A 16133-nucleotide genomic window follows, 5' to 3' on the forward strand; every position below is an offset into this window, starting at 1 on the left:
TAATTTATTACAGTATTGTTTAAGAGGAGATACATTTTTAAAAGTTTTACATATTGTGACATTTAGCTGAAATAAACCAAACCACCCAAGTAGGAACTATTATTGTGAGTGTTTTGCAATGGGGGACATATAAGTATGACGCACAGTGTTTGTATTTGACCAATGGCGTGCTGTATTTCCACGCATGCGCAGTTTACCGTACGCTTTGACCCTCCACAGTCAAAAAATGTGGGCTTTCTCCTTCCAGAGGAGATTCCTCCACTCCTCTTTATGTTTAATGAAGAAGTTAAAGAAGAGTAAAACTGCTGCCGAGCAGCGCTGGTTGCAGCGGCAGCTCAAAGACCCGTATGTCAAAGCTTCTCACAAACAAAATTTCCGGTGCAGAAGTGCCTTCAAGCTGCTGGAGATAGATGACAAGTTCAGACTGTTACAGCCTGGATGTAGTGTGGTGGACTGCGGAGCTGCCCCTGGAGCCTGGAGCCAGGTGGCCGTGCATAGGGTCAACTCAGCCGGGACAGGTGAGAGGGGAGAAACAGGTGGACAAAATAAAAGGGATACACTGTGATGCAAAACTAAAGCAGTATGTAAAGCACACTCTTCAGGTTTTATTAAGGCTATGTCAAAGAGAATGATTCAACTCTTCATTATGCTGTAGTGTGTTCCCAGTTCATTTAAAGTGCTGTAGATCTTGGGACACCCTGCTTTTAATTATCCTTGACAAAGGTGTGTTAGAGAAGTTGTTGAACATGATTTTTAATTGGTGAATGAGATTTTATTTTTGAATCCATTACTGTAAAATTTATAAATGTCAAATGTCTTTTGGTTTTTCCATACGACTGCAATAATCTGGATACAGGAATTAATATAACTGGAGAAATGTTGGCATATTTTTTCACATATTCAAGTTTATTGTCCAAGATAAAACCCCAAAGATATTCAATTGCATACGATATAAAAGAGAAAAATAGAAAATCTACATTTTATTTTTACATTTTTGCTTGAAATAATACTATTATAAATTACAATTAATCGACTTAACATTGCAGCTTACCATCAAATATGATGGAAGTAACCCATTAAAACATTCACGTTCCACATAAATATCTTTGTGTTAATTACAGATGTAATGTTTTCTTGCATACTAGATCCAGCGGCACCACCTGGTACAGTAGTTGGCATTGATCTGCTGCACATACCACCTTTGGATGGCGCCCACTTCCTGTCCTGTCATGATGTCACCGTCCCCCCCACCCACGCTAAGCTGCTGGAGCTGCTCCCAGGCGGTCAGGCTCATGTCATCCTGAGCGACATGGCGCCCAACGCCAGCGGTTTCCGGGAGATGGACCATGTGAAACTCATCACAATGTGTTTTTCTTTACTAGACCTGGCAGAGAAGATTTTACTGCCGGGGGGCTCTCTGCTTTGTAAATACTGGGACGGCATCCTCACTCATGAACTCCAGGAGAAACTCTCAAGAGTATTTAACAATGTCCAGACTTTAAAGCCGAACGCCAGCAGAAAGGATTCAGCTGAGAGATATTTCCTCGCTAGAATTTACAAAAAGCCAGAAAAATAATCCTAGTTGTCTTGTAGTCTTCTGTGTGTCTTAAAATGACGTTTTCTGTAGATTCACAGCCTGTGTTTTTTTTGATGAGTGAACATGAAGAATAGACTTTGATCATAAGGTGGCACTGTTGAGGCATCAGTGAGGCTCACAGCTGCAGGCACAGACACAATACTGCTGCTACTGATCTTTATCCATGCAAACTTGTAACAGAAGTGAATCAGTAATATGGAAAGCTATGCAAGAAACATCAGTGTGATATTCCTCCAGAGCCCAATGCTGTGTTTTTCTCTGAAGTTATTGTTTTCCCCACAGTGTTTGTTCTACACAGTCAGTTTGGTATTTGCTTTGTTACGGAAAGTCATTTACCAGTGCTGCTTATGCTAATAATCTGCACTGCCAGTCATGTAGAAATATGTAATCATTCTCTCATTGATAGCTTATGATGGGACAACCTAATACAGAGTCACATACAGCATGACTAATGGGAAGTGGGATGAGACTGAAGTGTGGCCGAGTGTTGTTGAGCTCTGCTGTCTGACAGTGCAGAGATGTACGTTTCCTGTGAAAGTTATTACAGCCCAGTTGACAGATTTTCTTTTAAGAATCTTCTGTAAATCACTGTGTTGGACACTTTTGAAAGTACCATTTCTTTTTTTGTGTGTCTTCGCTGTTGTACACCGCTTTGATTCTGGTCTGACAAGAGTTCAGAACAACTGGTACTGAAATGATGTTTCTATCATAGCTGCAGTTTAAAAGACAAGTCCTATTTAATGTATCAGGGATTCACAGTACCTTGGAAATAAAAAAATGTCTACAATTTCATGAACACAATTGTTCTTCTTCACTTGCAATAACTCCATACAGCAGGGGCATAGCACATCCGCATATTCCACCTCAGTGGACCTCCTTCCTTTTTAAATACATAATTTCTTATACATGTACAAATCATTTCTTGTGTGTATGCTTTCAATAGGTTCAGCTTTTAAGATGCAAAGTACTCAATGATCTGAGATACTTAGGTCTTCTATTGAGCGTAAATATATAATTATATTTTTTCCTGTTTTTTTTTAAGTCTTTAATATGACCTAAGCATGGAAAAGGGTTGCTGTATTTTACTCCTCTGTCTTTGAAAAGTATTTTGTTACCAGCCGTTTTCCCTCAATTATTATTATTAATGTCTTGCTCTTCTTTGTATGACATTATTGCCGGAAAGTCTCTGAATTCCCCCGCAAAAGCATGCAATTACTGTGGTTTGACCTTATTGCAATTGGATTAAACTTTCTGCAGCCCGTACAGGTGGGGAGAGCCCAAAAGAGGCTTGAATATTTGATTTAATACACTAAAAAATCTGTTTATTTATCTGATAATAATTGACTAATGAGACAAAACATTTGAAAAGATTGCAGATGGAGACTAACTTTAATTCCAGGCTTCTTGAATCGCCTCCCTGTGTTTAGGCCTCCAGTAGTTTCTTCCACAATTCCTATGAGACTGAGACCCCTGCTGCCATTTACAGATTAATAACAGGCCTGATAAGCACTTAGAGGGTGTTATGTGTTAGGGGTGCTGTGCAAAATGCCTGTAGGTAACCTTTTGAGAAGCGTTGATTATACAGTACATCTGTTTTGTATACAGAAAAGCACTTAAGTTAAACATTGAACTTTATAGAAGTCTATGTATTTAAGCTAAATTGGTCGTTTTTATTGTATCCTTGAATACATGTTCCTTATAGTATGAATTGCAATTCTTATGAAAATGAACTCCTTCAAATTATAAATAATATCATAAATTATTGTTAATGAAATCAACTTATTCCTAAATAGATTTTCAAAGTCTGATGGGGAATAAATGAAAATTAGAAGCTTAATCAAGACTGGATTTGCATTTATGGCAGCAAAGGAAAAGATGGCTCACATGAATAAATTAATAGGGCGGCTGTTTAGCCTTTCTGTCTCAGGAGTAATGAGTAACACTCTTTACTCTTGGTTAAATAAACTGCATATAAAAGGGGGCTGACCTCTAAATAGGATTGTTTGGGATGAATGGGAGCATCCGTACCTGTCGATGTAGCTGATAGTGAAAGATGTGAACTGATGACCAAATTAACTTCTCATTACCCATCCCGTATCTATTTGGATTCAAATTATTCCAACATTTCTATGGGATTTATGTTAATTCCACCGGGGCTGAGAATAAATGATGATTCATTCGCAGGTTAATACATTCTTCTCTGGCCAGCTGCGAGATGAGTAAACTAAGAGGGAAAAGATGCTAGAGAGCAGCAGATTTTAAATTCAGATTTGGCGCTGAGAGGCTATTATCTACATCTATAATGGTTGTCATTTTTGAAAACAAAGAACTCTTTGAACTGATTTTTGTTTTTCTCCAATGCTTTTCAGGCTATCAAAGGTAACACTGGCTGATACAGGTATGACCCCCAATACCCAACAATACCCTTTATATTTAAGATAACTAATTAAAAGCTGGTAAAATAAACCCAAGTTCCTTCTTCTGTCAGTTTAGGCTTAAAGGGTTATTTGTAATAACATTGAGGATGAAAATGAGTATAATCAGCTGCCACTTAGTGTCACCGTAAACGTTTTTTACCTGGGAATTTGTGTGCATAAACAAACAGTCTTCGGGTGGAAGGTGTTTCTTTTTACAGGTAATTATGAATAAAATTGTGTTCACTCGAGTGACTTTCCTAATAGAAACATCTGCCTCGTCCTGTGTGCTCTGTTGTATTTGCTCTGGAGATAAAGGCCTTGCAGAATACATGAAATTAGAAAAGCCCAGAATTGATTTGTTCCCCCGCCTGTAGGCTTTTATTGGCTAAATAAACAAAGGGGGGGCTTATGTTAATATCTCCTTACAGCTTTTGTAATTTACTTTAACAATATATTGTAGTGAGGAAATAGACAAAAAATGTTACTCTTACTATACAACCTGTGTGTCGTTTATTAACGCAGGCAAAACAACTTGGTAACAACTCAGAAAAAAGGAACATAAAATAAAAGCTTGTTTTTAAAGGGGACCTATTATGCAAATCGCCACGTTTATATTGTTATTTTGTCGCAATTCTGTGACATTTTTCCATGCTTTAATGGTCAAAAAGGTCTTTATTTTTCTCATACTGCCTGTGCTGCAGCACCTCTTTTCACCCTCTGTCTGAAACCAGAGCCCAGTCTGTTGTGATTGGTCAACAGCTTCGATGGCCTATCACGTACAATGTGTTGGAGCGTTAGCCAATTAAAAAAACGAGTTTGACGTAGTGATGTCACTTAGTCGCGGATGTAAACAAATGAGTCCAATGGAGACAAGGGGGGAGGTGTGTGATAAAGAAACTCCTTCTGGGTGGAACTTTGGGATTTTAGCCTTTGCAGACCATCGCCATGCACACAAAGCTTTATAAGTCCCCTCCAACCAAAGATAATGGTGAATTATGTTCATGAGTCTGTTGCAATATAACAGATATCTCTTCTGTCTGTAGTTTGCCTTTATACATTTTGCTCCATCAATACAGAAGCAAACATTCTCTCACAGGAAATTAAAGACAATTGTGATATAATTTCTAACCATTGTGCCATTCATTCCCTCGGCTGACCTGAGCTGCCAAAAAGCAATGCTCCTTTGACAACATTCATCATTCCCTGAACTCGGCCCCGAATGTTAGCACACCGAGCCAAGCAGGGACTCACTGACGCAAAGCAATGAGTGCTATTATGAGCATAATTTTATACCATCTTCTCAGCTAAATGAATCTAAAATCTGAGGACGGTACGACAATGCAAACTCTTTTTATTGATGCCACTTCCAGTTTACGATGTCGATGTTTTGGCAAGTCATTTGACATAATGACACTGGGACGTTTCCCCGTAAACAACCAAGTTTCTCATGTGGGAGTTGAAAATGAAGCATGCAATTAAAATATTCATGCCTGTTCAAACATGATGATGGAGTCACGGCGCTCCAGTGCATATCACAGTGTGACTTATTCAAGTTTTTCCCAAAACTTTCAGGTATTTTGTTTCTGCATCTCTGGGGGTGTCATACAAAAGGGTTGTCAGTGAATAGTCAAGCAATCTCCTCTTGATCTCTGCTTTTTCGAGGTTGTGTCAATCCTGCAGAAAAATGTCAGGAACATTATTGCAAACAGGGTGAAGCATTGTTGTGGGAGGAGGGTCAAAGGGACAGGGGAGAAACAAAACACAGGCTACGGAGAACAAACAAAGCACAGGTTGCACTCAGTGGCTCCATTTTCCATCCTCATATCAGCAGAGCCTGACATTTACTAGCAGGTATGGAAAGTGAGTTCAGATGGAAACTGAAAGCTAATGACCTTATGTTAACATTCTCACTGCCAATGTGGATTTCCTTCAGGTATGTGTCAGACTTATTAACTTTACAAGATATTGGAAAAGAAGAACGTCTGTCAGGCAGGGACGGAATTGATGTGTGTTAGAGGAAAAGGGAGAGGGGGATGGGGATTATATAGTTCCTTATATCTGCACTTTAATTCCATCTTCGTTATCACCTTCAAATACTTTTTCACAGTGCATTTTTTACTACATTGATGAACTGCCTGGTCACTATTTGTAATTGCAGTACTTACTTACGTTATGGCTTTAAATGGCAGTTCTCAGTGTCGCTGTTATCCCTCTGGAGATCATGAATAATAAGGCTTCATTATAATAGAAATTCTTTGAAGATCTGAAATAAAGAGCAGTTATCAGGCTCTTTAAACACTTATCTAATGGTAAGCTCTTAATGTCGCCCTGTGCATCAGCGAATGAGAAGGGGTGAAATACATGTTTCTGCTACACCATCTTGTTACTTAAGTAGACATCATTTATAAAACCAGATGACTTGTTTGGTCAAGATACTGATCAGTTGACCTTACAACCCTTTTGTAGTGAGTGGAAGACAGTGGAGGTTAGGGTTCAGTCCACACCAAAAAAACAAAACTGACTCTTATTTGCAGCAAACCATGAAGCAGTGTCATTACGAATGCAACTTTTTCCTGCAATGCGACTTTTAATCATCTCATCATCATCTCATGGATAATGCAACAAGTCCTCCAACTCATACGACCAAATAGGTTGTTTGTTCAAGCGCTTAATACGACCTACAGTATAATCACGTTTTAAAGTTTTCGACCTCTAGTGCTCCCGTTGATTGCAAACGTTACAGAAGGTCGTTTATGTGACTCTGGGTCGTAATAAGCTGCTGAACAATCGACTTATATGGTCGTTTTTTGTAGGAGGACAGGCTGGACAATGTTATTGGAGTCACGGCAGTATGTCAACGAAGACTTTAAATGTTGCATTACATCTCTTTTAACTCTCCTTCAAAAATTCTTACAGTTATATTTCTATTATTTCTTTGAATATGTATTAAGTTTTTTAAATTGTAAACAAGAAGGATTCCATTCAAATGAAATAAATACAGCCATTATTATGAAAGTATTTAGTTATTATAGTCTCATCTTTTCGTTAGTGTGACTTCAAGGTGAAATAAAAGTGTAAAGTTAGTGATATATATATAAATAAACTTGATTGATGAAAATCTTAATCCCATTTAATTACTTCCAATTTGATTTTAATCCAACTCAACCACATTGTACAGATTTACATATCATATCGTACATTCTATTCAGAAGGCAACAAAGTGTCTGACACCTAAGATTTGTACATCAAGAAAGTGACAAAGGACTGTGTCAAACAAGTATTTTCTTCATAGATTATGTACAGTATTTGATCACTGTAAGGCTAATGACATTCTGAATATCAATGACATTTCAGAATCTATGATAGTGACATATACAGTGATGATGTGACTTTTAAAGAAAACAGTTTTGACTTGATATTGATAGTGGATAGTAGAGAGGTGACAGGAAATGAGGGGAGAAAGAGAAGGAATGTCATGTTACAAAGATCCCCGGGCAGATCACATAATCACTGTCGTAACTCCCCAGAGCTACCAGGACGGTGATGATGGTCTGTTGAGACATTGCTTGTGTTTTTGGGCTATACACAAATAAACTTGACTTAAGTGGACATGGCTGCAACGATAGCGATTTCATCTTTATTTAAATATCTCTGGGGTTCCACTCTTTCTAATAGTTATGGGGCATTTTCCTTACCTACATATAAGAAATGTTTTTTTGTACTGGGGAACAAAGCAAGAAAAGCCTTGTCATCATTGAATGAGTCATCAATGTTTCAGAGGGGAACAACAGAACCTCATGCATGCAATATTTCCCAGCTCAAGCGTTCTGTGAGAAGGGCCGAAATATAGAAGTTTTAATTGGATTTTTGTTTTGTTTTCCATTTAATTACCTTGTCATGGGACAACAGGGAATCTATCTTCTGGGGATTGTGGGCCGATCTGTTTGCTGGTGAATTAAAAAATGAGAAAATACAACTGGGAGTGTAGCAGGGGCAGTAGACAGATGGTGCAAGGGCTAATTGTATGACATCTTACTTCATGTAACTGTTACAGATTGGACAAAGGAGCTATCATTATTCCAACACAGGCAAAATGTTAATGTTTTTGCAAAAAAATCTAATAAAAGTGTAATGTGAATATGATAAACCACTTTGTATTTTCATGCAAATACACCTTTCCTCTCACCTGCAAATATTGTCTCCTTTCATTTAGCAAAAAGTAATAGTTTTTGGTGCAAAATAACACTTTTACACCAAATAGAAGGTGCTGGGCGATCATCAGAGGGGGGAAGTAACTAAGTAAATGTACTCTACTTTACTTAAGTACAATTTAAAAGGTACTTGTACTTCACTTGAGTATTTCCATTTTATGCTTCTTTATACTTTTAACAAAATGTATCTCATAAAATCAAAAAGTCAATCAGAAATGTGCTTGTCTAGAAAATGCCACTTGATGCAACAATATTATCTAGAAATGTCACATGTACACAATATAATGATATACACACACACAAATGCAATTTGTCTGCACAACGATTACTTGATTACTTTTGCTGATAATACTGTTGTAGTTTTACTTCATAGTAAATCATATTTTAAATGCAGGGCTTTTACTTAAAGAATTTTGTATTTTAGCAATATGAAATATGTTAACAATAATGTATCGGTACTGTTAATAAGTAAAGCATCTGAATACTTCTTCCATCACTGGTTATCATTATATAAATGAAGTTTATCAAATCCAAGACTTTGAAGTAACATTAACCCACTTAGCCTCCCATGTGATGACTGGATACCCCCTCGGATTACTTGGAAAGTAGGAGAGGAAGCAGGGGAGTCTTTCAGAGTGTGCCGTCTCATTAATCTTTCTCCATAGCGACAGGCAGAACTCGACATGGTTGCAGCAGGTGCCCCTTGGGTTCATGTCAGCACTGTGCGGAGGGTCGGTTGTAGAGCAAGGGGTGTTGTGTTGGGGTTTGTTTTTCCCAAGAATAACGCGAGAAAGGTGGTTCTGCTTTCTCCAACAGTGCTGAGTGGTTGTTATGTTGACTTGGCTCATCACTGGAAGGTGTAAAACTTCGCCTATTGGGGGAGTTGTCATTCTACCAGCAGGAAAGGAACACAACACTTTTGGCAAAGCGTCTTAACATTCTCCCAGAGTGGAGAGCAGCGGGAGGTTGATGAATGTAGGGGAAAAACATCCTCATTGTTATGCAAGACAAGTGAGTTATACCTTTTTTTTAATATAGTTTTGGTGGATTCAAGCTGTGATTTGAAATATTCATATCATTTGCAAATATCTTGTTAACATGGAGGACTTGTTTTAATTGGAAGGGGGTTTATATATTATCAGTGTCAGTTTTGACATGCAACATAGTACTGAATAACTGCTAAAATCATCAAACATTTAGCAATTAATATTTATTTCTCTTAGTGTAAAATGATAATACACGCAGAGAACAATCTGACAGTATGTATTTTTTCAGTACAATGGTTGCTTTAGGATGTTTCCTGATTTGCTTCACTGCCACAGGAGCATGTAAGAGCTTTCAACGTAAATAATATAATAAAGTTTATGGGAAACTTAATCTACCATTCTCTAGAGTTGTGCAAAACAACAAGAGAAAGGGAGCTTCAATCAGTTCCCTATCTTCCACAACTTTGAAACAAATTGAAGACGCAATATTCAAACACTCCAAAGAAAAAAAACATTATAAGATGGATGAGTGTGGTGAAGCAGGGCCGAGCTGTGTTGTTGATGTGGGGGGTGAGGGACGGCCTGATGAGACAAAGAGCAGCACCTGAGTCCCATTACCTCTCCATATCTGTCCCCCTCCTCCTGCACAGTCACAATCTCCACCGCCTCACCATATGGTGGTTTCATCTTTCGCTCTCAGGGCTTTCATTTTTATGAAAATAGTCTTTTGCTGCCGTCATTTTCATTTATTTTCATTGTGCCTAGGCAGGAGCCACCATTTTAAAAACTCCTCCTTTGTGACAGGACTCGCCTCCATATGCAGGATGAGCAGTCTCTTTGTTTCCAATGTTATTGTTCTGATTTTGTTTCAGAAATGCACTATCATCCATTTTTCCTCAGCCTCCTGTTAAATGAAAGAAAATCTCCTGCCATGGTCCTTTGGTTTCCTGAAAGAAAAGAGGAAAGAAAGAGGAACACATGTTGCCTGAAAAACAACTCTGCATTTCGGGATTGTTGTTTTTTGCGCCTCTTTTCCTCAGGGCATGATTTCTGTTTTTACTGGGCTTAGGCAAGGCTGCTGAGATGGTAGAAGAGGGAGAAGAAGAAACCCCAGGCTTTAGGTAACTTACTGTTAAGAAAGTTTAGAAACTGTAGGCTAGGACATATTTTTTGTTTTGATTATGAAGAATGTACCAAATAGTGAATTTATAGATTTAAGAATTCAAAAGACACCTATGAGTGATCACGGCTAAACACTAACCTGCTGATTCGTTATCAACTGTTTGGGATTAGGTCGTGTGTATGCATTATGTGTATGCATATTTTTCTCTGTACACAACTAATCATTGAATACGTTTGTGCTTATTTATAAATGTATGATCAAGGACTTGTTGTGGTTGACAATTTTTGAAAAACAAATGTAATCTTCTCTTTTATTCCATCATTGAATGCTGATTTATCACTGCTCTTAACTGGCCAGTAGAGGCCGGAAGTGATCAACAACTGCTTCAATTTGGAATCTTCTTCCCTGCAATGCCTCCAGGACAACAGGGATTTTGCATGTATTTACAATTATTACTTATCAAAAGACAGATCGAGAAAGGACAAAAGAGCACGCCTCTTCCTGCTGATACAATTACTGTCACTGTGAAGAAAGCTAGCTGTTAGCAGCCGATGATGTGTTTGACTTATAGTTATACACAGACAGCAATACTGTTTGGAAGAACATGTGGTATTACACATTGAACTTAAGTGAAATGCGGCACCAAGTTACAGTATATAAATGTACTAAAGTAGATTGTACAGCCTAGTGCATTTTGGAGGTAAAAACATGTATTATTTACTTATAATAAGTTTGGAGTTACATCAACTTTTAGCAGAGTGTACTAAACTGTCAGAGATGAAATTACCAAAATACATTTACTCCTGCTCTCTGGTGGAGTACACTGCTGATGTACTGATAGCAAAAAAGGTAACAAAGTGCTTTACTTGAACTACACATTTAAAAGAATAACAAACAGCAGTTTACTCACATATAATCTGTTTAAATACAAACCAATCTTGCGATTCCTTTACCATGGTGCCCCTGACACACCTGGAGGAGATCTGGAGCACTTTTCCAGCTGCTTGCCTGAGTCATGCCTGGTTGCACAGACTTCACACCTGGAGCCTCAGTGGTGTAGAGAAACTCATCCACCAAATACCACAAAAAGTAATATGTGTTGTTCATCTTATAATGCATACAATATTTTTATCATCATTGTTCGTATTTTTAGGGGAGTTTATATGCCAAAATCTGTTCCTGGTGAACAGTCAGGCACATTGACAGTCAGGCACATTGACTTCCAGGGTACCATTAGGTTGCCAGGCAACCAACAGAAAAGCTGCACAGGGGCGACACATGAGTATTATGATACTATTCAAATCTCAAAGACACTAGCAATTTTGGTTTATTAAAATGTATCTGCATATGTCTTTAACACTGTCTGTTTTATTTACTTTATCTGCTTATTAAAGATGTCTGTGTGCACTTTTATTTTATTGTTCTGCTGATATGGAAAAATATCTAATAACAAATATAAGGAATAAGAATGTTTTGACACTACATGGTGGTTTCTCTTTGCTCAGCCAATGCTGTGTCGGATACTTAAATGAACTGAAAGTCCACCTATACCTAGTATTTTAATTAAATATCAGCCCTTTTATGGTATTAAAAAAAAGGGACTTTCTTTGTTCTCCTAGTGTAGGCTGGGCAGTCGTAAGGGCCGTTGTGTTTTTCCCATGCTGTACACCAGTGACTACGAACTGGCGGTCCGCGGGCCACATCCGGCCCGCCAGACATTCTCATCCGGCCCGCGCGACTTGGGTGGGTTATGGCTAGAAAGGATCCGTCTAGTGCAGTGGTTCCCAACCTTTTCCAACTCAGGGCCCACTTTTAAGTCTTAAATTTTTTCGAGGCCCACCTTCCCATAAATACAGAGGCCATATAATGCGTTCTCAAAGCACTTTTTTTTATTAAATGGGAAGGTGGGCCTCGAAAAAATTTAAGACTTAAAAGTGGGCCCTGAGTNAACGAAGTGAGTAGCCTACAAGATTGAAGCTGGTCAGATAACAAACGAGTAAATGAAAACAGAATGAGTGAGAGAGTGTGATTAAAATAGCCCAATTGCTTTTACAATAAATAAACATTGAATGTGTTTAATTGAATAGGAAAGGGGTTTAACATTAGTGGCAGGTTGTGTGTGAGAGAGAATAAATAAGACAGCCCAATATTTAAAAATATATATATTCCTTTTCGCAACTTTCCGCATATTTTGCAACTTCCCGCAATTTCAACGCATAAAATCACATAAAAACCCTGCATGTTTAATCGCATAATCAAGGATTTTAGCCCGCATAATCAAGGATTTTAGCCCGCATAATCAAGGATTTTTGCCCGCGTTTTTCTGGAGGGTCTAATTAATATGATAAGGGATGTTGCAGGTCTTCTAATGTTGCATTGATTCATCCGCTATAAATAATTGTATCATCATCAGCCAACTTTAACTCTGCCTGCACCTCAAGTTAGCTTGTGACTCACTTGAAAAAATGTAGCAGGAATGAGCAGCTTCACTATGGACTGTCAATTGTTTCTTTGCTTGAAGATGGGACACATCAGCAGCAACAACATTCTCTCATAAAGAAACTTGGTACAGCGTTGGAGGCGGGGGCCGCAATCATTTCAGGGCGACTGTCGCAATCAGGGCGACTGTAGCTGTGAGGGAGTGTGGTCGTCTTTCAACCAGAAGGTTGTGGGTTCGATCCCAGCCCATGCAGTCAACATGTCGATGTATCCTTGGGCAAGATACTTAACCCTGAGTTGCTCCCGATGGCATGGCCAACGGTGTGTGAATGTGTGTGAATGTTAGGTCCTAGAGTAAGGTACACTGCTCTGTATGAATGGGTGTGAATGGGTGAATGACATGTAGTATGTAAAGCGCTTTGAGGGGTCTTAAAGACTGGATAAAGCGCTATATAAGTACAGTCCATTTACCATTTCTATGAGAGTTGCTCAGTGGCACAAGAAGCCGAGATGGCCTGACTTTCTAGAACAAAAAAAACACGGATCCTGAAAGGATCTTTCACCGATTGGACCGGTAGAGCATGTGCATTTGCATTTCCCTTGAACTCTGCCTCCAATCCACAGCGTCATGGCTGATCTCAGCTCAGATACATCATTCGAGAGGGAAGGTAACTCTAGATTCAGCTTTTAGAACATTTTAACAACTTTAAGTACCCAATGATTTAAATAAGGGCTGTTCAAGTGTTTGTACTTGTTAGTTGATTAAGCTGAAACAAGTATTTGCTGATTAATAGACATCTGTTTGCCAATACAAGTCAATGAAAACACCCGGCCTACTTCCTGGGGGCTTGCTCCAGCTTAACATGCTGATGCTGCTCCTCTCATTGACTAAAGATGGTGCAGAAAAGTGGCAAGTCTAAGACAGTTGCTCCGAATGATAACTGATGATACTGGATTGGCCTTGTTTTTGGTGCTCAATGACATTTGTGACTTGTTTTCATATTGAAATAACATTATTGCTACAACTGAACCCATGCGAATTGAAGGAACAGTTGACATAATATAAGAACCGTTACATACTGACTATCACCAAGAAAAGCACCTGTAAATGTAGCTTCCATTCAAAAGTATCTGCATTTGCACTGTTAAAGAGTATTTAAAAAGCAATGAGGCTTTTAAAATAAAATATTAAATGAAAATAACGAATAATTGTTATAATAAGAAAAACCTGAATTACAATGTTAGTGAAAAACAGAAGTCATCACAGTGGCCCTGCTTGTTCATCTCCTGTTATCCTCTTACTGATAAGTGCCCCACTTATATATAACATCTTTGTTCTGGTACATTCCTGAATTTACACACAACTGCAAGAACACATAGAAGGACTGTGGCCTTTACCCTGTCATAAATCACATGCTATGTAAAAATCTAATCAACCTCCAGTATGACAGGAAGAAGAGATGTCCTTCCCAAGGCAAGACACACTAACTCCAGTCGGAGTAAAGTCTTGATTCGACCGGTGTGTGCAAAATAATCCCAAAGAATGACTGTCTGCTTCTCAATACATGGCTACAGTTACCTCTGTATGCATGCATCATCTGACGGGATTAGAAAGCAAATAAACTAGGGGATGAGGGAACACACAGTCATCCTCCTCCCGCATTACCTCCCCCATTATTTGTACAAACCTTGAGTCAACCTTTGGTTCCCGAGGGATTTCATTTGCTTACACACCTGTCACAGTGCTGCAGGGACCTAGTCAGCGTGTTCCGAATGGATGGAGTGCAATTACAGCTGAGACAATCTGATATTATTTAGCCAGGAGAAACTCTGCCCTCAGGCAAGAGTCATCCCCTTTAACATCGGTTTAATTACCAAGTTGTATTATTTTCACAGAACCAAATGAATGAGGTGTTTTGGATGTAATGTTGTGCCTGCCTCCCTTTTTCCACATAAAAAAATCACACTCACCCATTAAAAAACCGGCATAGGATGAGAAAGGGATAAAGACTCGAATAAGACAGGGAGTGGCTGCTTTATTATGATTTGCACAAGAGATTACCTCGTTCAGAGGAACCATAAAGGAAATCCCTGCTCTGTACTATGACAAGAAAACCCCTTTTTATATTGCAGGGTGTAAATAATCCAAATAAAACTCAATCTTTGCTCCAGAGTGTGTGAGAACATGATTTACACTGAACTCTGACATTACATTAGAGACAGTTCCATTAAAAAAAGAAAGGGACATCAGTGGGTTTTTGAGCTTGGTTGAAATGTCAGTACTTGATAAAGTTGTATAGTTTAAAGTTTCAAAGCCATCCCATGTGCAACTGTGTCAAATCCTGCAAGAACGACAACTGAACGGTCACATATTACTGTACTAACACAAGGACAACAACCAGCGTCTTGCACTGCTGACATGCAGGGACCCTTGCGCTGAAAAGGCCAAAAAAGGAGGAAAAAACAACGGTGGGCAATATCTTATGGAGATAATATATATAGGCTACCGAAGGTCATTTACGTTGTAAATCTAAGCCAACTTCAGGTAAAGCTATTTATTTACCATTACGTCTCTCTTTGGCCAGTCGTAAATATCAAACATGTTTAAAGAAATGTTTATGTTAAAGACTGGCAGTGACAGAATCTGAAGACTTCAGACTAGATTTAAGCAATAGCTCACGACAGGCCGTGGTATATGCTCATTATATCACAGCTAAGGGGCGTGGTTCGGCCCGACGAGAAGCTGTGATATAATTAGCATATATCACGGCCTGAAGTGAGCTATTGCTTAAATATACAACACATTATATAATGTTATCCTCTAACTGTGCACCAACTGGCCCCATTCCAACCGGAACAGATAAGTAGTCCCACCAAGATCATATTCATTATCAGCTCAACAGTTATCAACAGTATGTCCCCACTCCCCACACAGGTATTCATTTAAATACTTGGAGAATCTGCGACAATAAGGACTGAAGCTGTTCTTGAGGCCCGTGATGGAACAACACGTTATGAAAATATAAGAAATGTTACATTGGTTTGTCCTATTTTTGAAACACATTTGCAATTATCTATATGTGAAGTTCCAGGAGTTGATTTTTTGCAAGGTTGCTGATGTGCAATATCTTATCCAGCTTCCCCTATAGTGAATTGGGTAATCTTCACTCCTCCACTCCAAAAACTACAAATTGGTAGGGCTGTACCCGAATATCCGAATATTCAAATATTTGTTCGTTGGAGTACTATTCAGGTTTCAATTTCGTTATTTGTTTTCTTTTCCTTTTTTTTTGGTAGCAGCATCTCCAATATCAACGTAAGAGCTTGTGCCTCTTCGGGGTGTGCTAACACTTAACCATA

General features: G+C 38.7%; 1 protein-coding gene across 1 annotated transcript; it reads left to right on the top strand.

Moving 5' to 3' along the window:
* The first annotated feature begins 162 nt into the window (after nucleotides 1-162).
* Nucleotides 163-2412, top strand: mrm2 (mitochondrial rRNA methyltransferase 2). The gene is made up of 2 exons (XM_010793284.1): nucleotides 163-518; nucleotides 1146-2412. The coding sequence occupies exons 1-2, from the start codon at nucleotides 185-187 to the stop codon at nucleotides 1574-1576; spliced, it is 765 nt and encodes a 254-aa protein (XP_010791586.1). The 5' UTR covers nucleotides 163-184; the 3' UTR covers nucleotides 1577-2412.
* Nucleotides 2413-16133: the final 13721 nt, after the last annotated feature.

Source organism: Notothenia coriiceps, unplaced genomic scaffold (assembly GCF_000735185.1).
Source record: "Notothenia coriiceps isolate Sejong01 unplaced genomic scaffold, NC01 NC01_scaffold00037244, whole genome shotgun sequence".
Classification (NCBI taxonomy): Eukaryota; Metazoa; Chordata; class Actinopteri; order Perciformes; family Nototheniidae; genus Notothenia; species Notothenia coriiceps.